Source organism: Grus americana, chromosome 5 (genome assembly GCF_028858705.1).
Source record: "Grus americana isolate bGruAme1 chromosome 5, bGruAme1.mat, whole genome shotgun sequence".
In the NCBI taxonomy this organism is placed as follows: Eukaryota; Metazoa; Chordata; class Aves; order Gruiformes; family Gruidae; genus Grus; species Grus americana.
The window spans coordinates 537052-548655 of NC_072856.1; the positions used below are offsets into that span (position 1 = coordinate 537052).

General features: G+C 48.0%; 1 protein-coding gene across 1 annotated transcript in view; it reads right to left on the bottom strand.

The window, feature by feature from the left end:
- IGHMBP2 (immunoglobulin mu DNA binding protein 2) overlaps positions 1–11604 on the bottom strand; it is a 43901-nt gene that overhangs the window by 16959 nt on the left and 15338 nt on the right. The window contains exons 7-8 of the mRNA XM_054826230.1: positions 9565–9712; positions 7045–7219 (exon numbers count right to left, since the gene is read on the bottom strand). Coding sequence (XP_054682205.1) covers positions 7045–7219; positions 9565–9712 — 323 coding nt within the window. The remainder of the gene's footprint in view (positions 1–7044; positions 7220–9564; positions 9713–11604) is intronic.

Genomic DNA, 11604 nt, shown 5'->3' on the forward strand with positions numbered 1-11604 from the left:
AGGAGACGTTGGTGTGACACTGATCGCCGCTGCACACCACCTAATTTGCACAGCAAAGTCTGGAGGAGGATGCCGCTGTGTTTCCCTACCTCAGGAACCCTGCGTTAAACTCCTGGATGGCAAAACCAGGCTGAGGCTGTTATAGATGTGCAAGTATTAGCTGTCCTTTGCCTTGTACCTTGGGCTTTTCTATCCTGGTAGAGGTTTGAGAACTTTCACAAATAGGTAAAGTTGTAGTAAGTGAGGCTGTGCAGAACTCCCCCCTTCTCCAGACACTCTGGATTTTTTTAATCCTTGCAAATATGATGGAGGAGGGTAGCTTGTTCTTGCCAGCTGTGGAGGATGCCAAAGAAACCCAAGGCCTGACCCTCACTCTTCAGTGACAATGCGAAAGCAAATCCATTTGGACCTGACGTGCGAATCAGCAAATTACTGAGCACAGAGGACAAGCACATGGATTTGGGATGGTGGAGAGATCCAGACTGACCGCTAACAAACAAGACAGCAAAATATTCCTACGCTTGTCTAAGAAACTAGTTGAGAGCAAGAGGTCTGATAAGTATCTGAAGAGTGTAAAAACAAATTAATAAATCAAAGCCCTGACGTGGAGACAAATTAATTAGGATGTCAGAAAAGGATGGAATGAAGACTAAAATGAAAACAAGGAAAACAACTGTTCCTGTTGGACAGCAGAAAGTTTCCTGGCATTGAGATGCCCCTGCGATGGGCCAAAACCCAGCAGGAGGCTTGAAGCTGATGTCCATGGGCTTTGGAGCAGGCTGCCGAGAGGGGAACAGCCGGGACTGGCATTTGCCATTGCTGGGAGGTCTGTCAGAGAAATGCGCCCAGACGGACAAGAGGCAGGTGAGTGCGTAGTGTAAGGTGCCTGTGTGGGTGCCCTCTGCATCCTGAGATAACTCGGGTATGTCAAAAAACCAGAAAGAGGAGCACCCTTCAGACTCCCCACCAAAACTCCCTTGGCTTCAAGCGGAAAAAAGCCTGATGACAAGAAGTGACAAAGGCTGAATCCATGGAGGAAAAAGCAGATCCCAAGAAGGTAGTTATACCAGACGAAGCCCGGCTCCCCGAGCTGAGCACAAGCTGTGTGGAAGCCTGGCTGTCTGATGGCACTGGCCGTACGGCTCCTACAAAGGACCAAAGTATTCCCGTTTAACAGAGGCTCCCTGCTAAAGCAGGACTGACTTCACATACCGTAGTAACAGATGACCCTTCTGTCAGCCCAGATTCATCCCGGCTAACTTTAGACCCTTCACTGAGGTCCCAAAAATAGGGGTCCACCCACTTCAGGTCTGCTGTCATCAATGGAGGAGAAGGGGAAGGTGGGTGGAAGGGTTTGAGTCCTCTGCATGAATCATCCCTGGAAATAGCTTAGCGTTTTCCATTAACCACAGAGGAGCCAGCAGGCGATTCGGTGCCTTAATTAGATCTCTGGAAGTACCTAAGAAGATGGAGATAGAAGGAATCTGCCTTTGTGCTGCATCTCGCAGCCTAAGGGACTGTGAAAAGTGCAAAGCGGTGCTCTCCAGCGTCTGCTCTATTTGTATTGTGCAGGGGGACGGTGCTGTAAAGAGCGAAGTTGCGTTATATGCCCCGTTCGATAAAGCAAATGCTTTTACTGGGGCAGCAATTAAAAACAAGGCCAGAGTTCAGATCTGTAAGGAAAAGAGCTAATAATTTTTTACAGCATTTATCTGAAAAGTAATTGGATTTCTCAAAATAAGTTGTTCTAATTGATCAAAATTCATTAGCTTTTGCATTTCATTAGGAGGCTGCAGCCGGACCTCACTGCACATCATCTCCATCGCAAGCTGGCTGGGGGTTTCACTAGACAACAGCAGAGCTTGGAAGAAAGAAACTCTTTTCTTGCAGCACTAGGCAGTTTTGCTTTCTACCAGGATAACACGTTTCATCCCAGGTTGTTTCTATGGAACAAACACCCTGCATTGTGCTATTTAAACCCTTTGCATATTCGACTGGTGTGCCCAAGAGCCCTCTGCTCTACAGAGCCAGCAGAGTTGAGGGACACGCTGGTAATCTGGAAAGAGGAGTGGGAAATTTTGCTATTCCCAGAGGCGAGGACTAGAGAGGAAGACTCCAGATCCGTGCCTGCCTGATGAGCACCCGCTCGAATTTCTGTACGTACAGCCAATACGTACCAGTGTGCCCATCTGCAGTTAACACTGGGGGGCTGCTACCAAGGGCTCCCACTGAGATGAAAGGTAAAGCCGTAAATAGCTCAATGAGCTTCATTTTCCACTTGTTCTCCTGCATTCTCAGTCTTCCAGCAGTCGGCCACCTGAGCAATGGGCAAAGCTTGAAAATACCCAATTTGGAATAATTTTACTTAACAAGATGTCAGCCTTTAGAAGTGAGGGGAAAGATAGGAAAGACGGACTCTCAGGCAAACACCCGGCTGGGGTTCAAGACATCTTGCTCAGTCCTAGAAACCCCCAGAGGTTTCCTGTATGACGTGGGATGAAATGAGGAGAGTAATCCTTCCTCCTCCTTCATGCTCTTCCTTCTTCATTCACGTCACAACAGGGACTGTCTCTCATTAGATACAACGGGCTATTAGCTGGAGTTTTCCAGCGCTAAACTAACATACTTCAATAATAAAGCCAGAAAGCTGGGTTTTCTCCGGTTGCCTCCTGTGTGGCCACGACTCTGGCTGAGCTCATATGACGGCTTTCCCCTGAGTGCAGGAGCAAACTCAGGTCCCACTTTGTTACCTATTTTTATGGAGCTGAAGATCTCCCAGACTTTCACACTTTGATGGATTTGCTTCGTGTCAGCTAATAGGTGTCGAGACTTACTCGGGGAACTGAGAGAGGACTGGCTGGCACAGCAGCAGCATCGTAGCAGCTCTGCCTTTAAACCGGAGAGATTTGCCTGGAGAGTGGCAGCATTTGAGAGCACAGCCCCTAATTCTTCCAAGTAAGCTGAAGTCAGCTTGGCTCTTTGCACTTTATCTTCCAAAAGGCAAGTGTCTGTGAGGCTGAGCTCCGGTGACTGGTGCCTTGTCTGACCAGCACCTGGGTCATGGACCTACTGATGCCTTGGGCAATAATTCTGTTTCATGTAACAAGTTTTTCAAATCATAATTTACTGGTAAGCCAGGCCGAGATATAGATCTGTTAACACTATTGATTCAGACACACATCCTCTCTGCTCTGTTTTATTTTAAATCTATTGAACTTTAGGAAGGGCACAGAGTGACACAGTGTTTAAACATCCCTAAGGTTTCTCATCCAAGAGGGATTACCCCACAAGAGATGGGAGCCGACCTAAAACTGACTTCCCTGCACAGTTGGTGACCCTGCCACGGTTGAAGAGCCAGAAGATCTGACTTCTACCCACACTCTCTCTTCATTTTACAAAGACCAGTTCTGTGTGCAGCTGGGATTTTAAAAACATGGAAAGAAAACATGCAAAATGCACAAGAAAACTGTCAAGCTCTTTTTAAAGAAAAACAATGGGAACAGCAAGGACAAAGAGCTTGGTCCAGGTCATATCCATAGGATCTAAGGAGGAAGCCAGTGTTTCTGCTGGACACAGAGGACATTATGATCACCTGTGACCACAGGAGAGATGCAAACTAGTGGCAGCTTTCCACTGCAAAGCCAAATGAACTCAAAACAGGCACAGAAAAGCACAACTCCTCAAGCAGGACCCTGAAGAGATCCAGGAGATCTGCAGCAGAAGGGGCCTACCAATGAGGAGCTTTTTGCTGTTGACTCCACGATGCAGCACCAGCAAGGCTCCTGGCATCAGTCATCGTGACAGAGCAGAGGAAAGCAGCTGGCGTAACACTTTTGGAGCACTTCTGAAGAAAATCTGCTTCATTTCAAAGAGGGGCCAAAACTGACATCATCTGAGCGTTTGGCCTGTTCACCCAGAGTAACAGAGTTGGTATTTCTACTGTGCTTTGCCCTTAATCTGACGGTCTTGGGAAAAATAAGTCTTTAGGCTCTGTTCCTGGGGCTGGGCAGCCCTGTCTGCCTCGCAAGCACGTAGCTGCTGTCTTGGGAGCACAGTGACTGGTGAACATTTTCCTCCACCTAAAGCTTCTGATCTTGTAAATCAGCACTGCTGTGGCAGGAGCCCGAGATAAGAACAAGCGCACTTCCACAACCAGAAGGACAAGCAGAGGAAGGGCATCCAACTCCCTCTTCTCCGTCTATTTGTAATTTGGAACAACTTACTGGCACAAGAAGAGAGGGGTGAAGGTCTCAAACCAGAGCCACTGCTCAGGCTGGCAGTCGAGATGAATCCTGCTGGCCGAGGGCAGCACAAAGACTGGGGCATCGTGCAGCTACCACACAGTTTCTCTGGTGGAGAAGACGAGCCTTACGCATCACTTAAAGAAAAGAATGATAACCTTGAAATTAGAAGGGCCAAACTGCAAATTTCTTCTTGCTAGTAACCAGATACTTACTCCAAAAAGTACCCTGCAGATCACACAAGGAGCTCTTCTCTACTGGGAACAGCTTTGCTATCCGACTCCAGATTAAGCCGACTCCAGATTAAGCCAACTCCCTACTAACATAACCAAGTGAGGCTCTAGCCCCCGACTAGCCTGACTGCTCCTTCCCACCCTAGGCCAGTAACATCTGTCGGCCCAGCACAGGTTACAGCCTCTCCCCAGCCTTGGCTAGCCATTTGGCTTCTGCGTGGAGGTAAAATGATTTATTCCCAATTTGCAGCCGCAGAGACACAGCCTGCAAACTCACGGTAAATAAACAGCGAGACAAGAAGGGGAGGGGGGTTCTGGATGGGCTTTTTGTGGTCCACCAGCCTAGATACCTCCGCCAGACAGTGGAGGAGTGTGCCTATCACCTGCCAAGATCAGCAAAACAAGAAGCATTTGTGCCTCTGATAACAGTAAAATGAGAAGATGACACAGCGCCTTAACATTACTTGCATCACCTCTTAGCCACCTGCTGGGAGCCGCTGCCTCCCTTGGATTTTTCATTTCCCTTGTGCAAAATTCAAGTGAGATTATAGATATGTATCTTGCTCATTATGTTTTGGAAGCAGGAGAGAAAAGTTTATGAAGTCAGCCCTATTTCTCTGCTTCTGCACAATGACAGTTCAGTAATTCCAGATCCAGAGCTAGATAAACATGCGGACATTTATATTTTAAACTACTCAAAGGCTCCCCAGTACTATTTGGACAATCCCCCTCGAAGCACAGGCAATTTACAGTAGCCACAGATCTCCACAAACTAATCGTTCTTATTACGCATGTTGTCGGTATCGTGAGGTTTTACAATCGCTGTGGCATGTGTGATAACACAGCATCTCGGTGGGCCAACTCCCATATTAATCTGTTAAATAAATAACCACAGAAGCAGAATCTAATAAAGGGAAGAGAAGACTTGGATTAAACTGGGGATGAGCCTGAATTCATTCCACAGAACCTGCAGTCAGCAAAGAGTAAAGGTAAAGCAGGCCACCCTTCTTGCCAGGCGCAAGGAAACCTCACGTAGAAAAACAAATCATCTTTCTTACAAACAAACATTTTAAAGCTTATATTCAAATGCTGGTCAGTGAAACCAGAATCTGTGTCTCTGTTTTGTTCACCTTCTATTTGCTTACCATTTTAGTAGTGTGAATGGCCGATGTGATTGTTTCAAACTGTTGTTTGGACAACTTTTCTAACCACTCTGAAAATGACTTTGCGTAACAGAGACAACAAAGAATTCAAACACAGTGCTGGTAAGCAAGCAGAATCAAAACAACATCTCTGCTGATGACATGTCTCTCAGGAAGAACACTTTTCAAAATGTACACCATTTTGAGTAAGCCAATAGTAGTGCACAGCGTAAGTACTCCTTCTCACTAAAGAGAAAAGCCAAAGCAAACAACGGAAGCGCAATGCATTGAATTCTTTGGAGCTGGGGCGTGTTTCAGGTGACTGGGGAAAGCAACCCTCAGTCCCACAGCAGTACCAGCCAGGGCAGCACCCTCTGGTTTCACGCTGTTCTTCTGCCGTTTATCTCAGCAGCACCTGCCCCTTGCACAGAGGCCAGGGCAGTGAGTAGAAGGTTCCCACATCGTTACAAAGGCTTTACAAGCAGACCCGTTTCTTGATGCTGCAGTGCTACCTCTGACGTTCCCAGTGCGATAGATCTCCCTGAAACACCGTTCAGCAAGAGTTTCTGCCTGTTCTTCCTGCCTCACTGCGCTCACCCTCCCTGTCTGCCCTGCTTTTTCTGCACAGGATCCTCTCCATTGTGGGCACGCAGCTCCCAAGTAAATGTGCGACAAAGGCAAAAGGCAATCTCGAGGAAGGCTGGGACTACAGCTGCTGGATCGTGTCCCTGATGCAGCTTAAAGGACCTCTGCAAAATGAGCACAGCAGTGTTTCAGAGGCAGGCAGCTCCCTGTCACTGAGCAAGTATTCCCACTGCAAACAGCCATGGTCTGGGACAGAAGCACCTTCTGTTTCTGAGGTTTGCTTTAGCAGCTCTACCAAGGTAACCCACCTAAGGTTGTTCCTACAAAACTTGATCCAATGCACAGGCTCCTGCAGGCCACGTCTCTGCTCCCACACGGATGAGAGCCTCACAGGCAAGGTGCACGTGCCTTTGAGAATTCCTGGCAACTCCAGAGCAGGGCCAGAGGCTGCCTGGCAGACCGCTCTCCCCGTTTGCAAACTCAAAACCCTTGCAAGCCCTGGAGCAGTTGCCCAGCAGCACTCATCAGCACAGAAGGCGACTCCAGCGCCATGCTCACCACGCGCACTTTGCTGTTATGTGGCACGGTCAGTGGCAGGTGAAGTGACCAACTGTCACGTCCTCGTGCAATAAGAAAGCCTGCTCAGGTGGAGCCGTGTTACACTTTAAGCAGTGGCTATCAGTAAAACAGGTCTGACCTAATTCTGGCAGTGTGACCAAACCCAGCTCTTGGGGTATACCAACAAATAACCCACAACAATGAAATGTCTCCACACTTGAGGCATTCAGAAGCACTTGGCTGCATAAATAACAGGAGGACCCAACTCCGCGAACCGCTCCTTACTTGTGAGAGATGATGGTGGGGGGAAGCTGTTTGTGATCCCCGGCCAGGATGCACTTCCGAGCCTTCAGCAGAGGTATCCAGCAGCTGGCTTCCAGGGCCTGAGCACACTCATCTATCACCACCAGATCAAAGTGGTTTTCAGGAAGCAGCTTCAGTGGGCCATCAGAGGAAGCACCTAATCAAGGGAGAAGTGCACAGCTTAGCAGGGAAGCACAGAAGAGCAAGCAACCTGTTATTAAAACAAACCACACATGCTTTAATTGTGACTGAGAGAGGCAGGTAAAATAATGCTTCTTTGCAGAGATTTAGAAATTCAGCTCTGTAGTCCATGCCAAATACTTACACATTTATACACACGTCAGAATTGTTTTTGCCAATTTCTGTGTGTCCTTTTTTGCCCTGGCAGCTGGGCCCAAAAGCTTCCAAGTATCTTTGAAAACTACAGTGAAACCCAGATGACAAACAGAACAATATGCTCGAATACTTCACCCAGAGCAGGAGCAGAGCAAAAGCGCTAATGAACACCCACTTCCCTTCTGCCCTCAAGCGCAAACAAAACTTCTCTCCAACCAAAACGGAAAGGATGACGGGCTTGAGAGTCGCCTTGCCTGATACACCGAGGCACACCCCAGAGGGAAGGGTCAGTTGAGGCCCGGACTCCTCTGCCGGGCTGACCCAGCTGTGCTAATCTCCCCTTCCTCGTGGCAGCAGGAGAAGGGAAAGCACAGGAGACTCGAATCCGGACAGCCACGGCGAGGGCTGGTTTTTTTTACATGTAACATCAGCCAAATAACCCTTACACAGGTCCTGCTACAATCCAGCCATGAACCCATACTGATCCACACATTGATCAGAACTGTGAATTTCAGAGGCATCAAAAATACCATGGCGATTCATAAGAAAAAGGGATGCAAAAGGAGGAGAGGAGGATTAAGAAGTCAGCATGCTAGACAAGGAGATTGCTATTCACAGCGTTCACAGAAGTGGTTTTCAAAAGCTCCTGTGCTATTGCAGCGCAGCTCTGAAAGCAGCTCTGATTAGGGGTGATTTTGCTTTGCTGCTCTAAATCCTGCTGCCTCTACAGCTTTACTTCAGTTCACATCTTACAGCTTGTCAACCGAGACACCCCGTTTTCCTTTAAAATTTTTCCAGCCTATATGAATCAACTCTGGAACAAGAGGCATATAGCTTGAGCTTGACTTTGGCAATTTTGCCATGCTGACTGTGGAAGGAAAAGAAACAAGTAGAACGGTTCTCTCTATCTAAAAAAGACTGTACCAGCATGGCATGCAGCTGTGCAGATGGTTTTCTTCCCTCAGAGCCTTGCAGCTTGACTTGAATTTATCGAACTCCCATTAACTAAAGGTCACCAGTGTCCCTGTGTGTTGCCATGATTAAATTCTCTCTCTGCTGAACCTAGCAACAGAGCAGTTTGGCTTGCATAAATAATTCTTCCCATCAAACTATGTGGTTTCAGACAAATACCAAGACTGTTTAACTGAGGAAAACACAAAATCCAACCCCCTTGTTGGTCCACCACCTTTTGCTGAAGCAGAATTGCACAGATCTCCACAAAACCTGGCAAGCCCCCGTGTCCCAGGAGAAAATCACACCTGATCAACACAATGGTCAGCACAAAATACCACTTTTACTGACAAAAGGAAACCTCCTCCTGTTTTTTCAGGCAAAGTTAAAAGAAGTGAGAGGCCAATTCCCAGCAAATAATGCACCGGAATGATTTATCTGGCCTTTAACCTTCACACTAGTAACCTATGATTGCCCCATGAGGTTCTTTTTTATGACCTAAAATTATTGATGTTTCCCTTCAGCAAATAATCCCTGAGCAGCCAAATCTGAAGATTACACTTGGGCCCTAGAGTATTATCCATCTGATCTGGAAAAGCGCTTTAACACGTGTTAACCTTTAAGCGCTGATGTTCCCCTTTGATCACAAGGGTGTTACTGTCCTGCCTGTAGACGTGGATGTGCCTGCACGCGCTGCCTGACCCGCACCCGGAATTGTTCCCTAAATCCCAAGCCGTTTACACCGCTTGGGCGACTTACAGAGCTAACCAAATACATGCAGGCTGAGCCCAGGCTATGGAAACATGTGCTGTATTCTATCAGTCATGGAAATTATCCAAGCTGGAAAGCGATTCCATGTGACTGATGAAATCAATAAGCAGATTGCACACCTCCAATAGAACTTGTTTACTCACTGAAAGCTCAGCTCCTACTCAGAACTCACAAAGATGGGCCAGGCTGGCTCACACCAAAGGCCCTTCTAGACCCGTATTCTTTGGTAAACAACAACCTCACATGCCAGAGTGTAAGCAGGGAGAATCCCACTGCGGAGGAGTTCGAGAGCTTGCGGCAAACCTGCCTGAACTCCCAGGAGCTTAGAGCAGAAAGACTAACCCTCCTTCTTATCCTGGCAGGACGCTGCATTGCAGGGCATGTGGTTTACGTGAGTCCTGGCAAGTGAGGTAAAATACCGCATAGAAAAAGAGGATCTCGCACCTGTATTTGTAGCAAGGATAACACTGGCATGGGTAAGGGCTGCAGCCATGGCCGTTTCTTCTCGTTCCTTCAGCTCCTTTCTCAGTGCCTTAATCTCACTGAGAAAATGGCTCCGCTCTCCCTTGTCTTGAGCCTTTTTGGTTTTTGCCTATAAAATAGAAAAATCAAGATAGAACAAACTGTTTCTAGCCCTAGGGATACGTTCAGCTTCTCAGATAACCAAAGAACCTGGATACAGCACGGCTTCTCCATGTCCACCGTGATATACTGACTCATCACAATCAGCCCCACGAAACTCCGGTGTCTCCTCCCTCTCCCTACCAGAAAGCCCCTTCCACAATCAGTGTTGCTTGAAGCATAGAGAGTATTTCTGTCTATGCAAAAGATGAACTATATCAATAAAACCCCAAGCTCTGAGCATGAAGCAGCAAAACGAGAATATCGCTGCCCATCAGACCATGAGGGAGCATCACGAATAACACCATCCGTCACTCAGGGTCCAGACAGCGATGTCTCAGACTTAGCTGGTCCATGTTTAAACTCCTCTGGCTGCACATTTTGATAGTCTTGAATTGTGAGCATAAAGTGTTGAAGAGTAACTCCCTGTCCTTAAATCCTCTGTTCAGCCCTTCCTGCTCTGCCCTGTGCTTTCCCAGTGCCCCAAAGATCAGCAGGGAGAAGGTCAGAGGCTTCAGTCCATCCGACGGACGAGACCGTGCACCAGCCAAAGCATCTGGGCGCAGAGCAGGGAGTAATATGTAATGGTGATTAGGTTTAATGGGAAGAAGGTCTTGTGCCTTTGCTGGGTGAGGAACCGGGACTTCCTATCTCATTCTGCTCTGTTGCTCGGGGGAAGCAGGGACCCTCTGGCTCCAAGCGACCTTGAAGCAGTAGGGTTCCCCAAGTTCACTGCACCATGTCCAGCCAAAGCAGCAGCTTTGCATTTTTACAAAGGTGTCTCTGACCTGCTGTAAGTGATTCAGAGCAATACCTAGACAGCTCACGGCTTTTTTTAGCAATGCCTGTTAAATATATCTGACACATCAAATCATTGCCACTGGTTGCTAGCGCTTCCCCAGCTACAGACCAGCAGCTATGAGACAACGGCCGAGCTATCGTTCACTGCAAGTCACCCTGGGAAAGCTACCCACACTGTCAGATGGGAATTTGGATTATTGCCTTGGAGGCAAGGCTGATGATTTGAGAAAGCTGAAAAAGCTGCAGACAGAAGCTTTGATAAGCAGCCAAACCAATAAGACCTGATGGTTCCTATAATCAGCCTCTGTACAGATGGATTCTCCGGTGTCTACCATGGTTCAGCTCATACTGCAGCCTTTCCCCTAGGAATGACATTCACGTGTCTCACTCCTCTACTCAGCCTCCTGTTTTGGTTAAACTTGTAGGTATTTAATACCTGAGAGACCTCTACACATCTGTCAAGTATAGCCAAAATCGGCTGACGGGCTCAGAAGTTACAGGGGAGGGATCACAGGCAGATACGCAGATATCGTGATCACACAGGAGTCTTTTCCCAGCTTGATCTAAAAGGACAGGGTGGGTGCCAGGCCTGATACTCATTGAGCTGAAGGGACAAAGCAGATCAGCATCCACTTCCTCTCTGCGAGAAACAGAGGAAGATTAGAGAGCAAAACTGATGGTGCCGGTAGGGCAAAGTTTAATGTCTGTTCTGCCAAAAAGATCTAGTTAGTACATTAACAACAGCAACTGTTCCCTGATGTCGGCTGGTGACGTTAAGATCCAAACACCCGGCTGACTCTGGGCTCTGAAAGCAGCTGAGGGAGCAGAGCCCCGTCAGGGTAAGAGCACAGGGCGAGCCAGCCCCAGGGCCAGTGCCTGGCACACCTGAGCCTGGATCCCCGACTCCTCGTTAGGGCTCTGGGGGTGCCAGCAGGCTCTAATTGTCCTGGCCTGCCTCCTTCGGGCCCCACCCACCCACTCATTGGTCTGGGAGCTGCATTTAAGGGCAGACCTTGCTCCTGCCCTGAGCTATAGGCTTTGTGTTCTGGGTCTGGCTTCCTC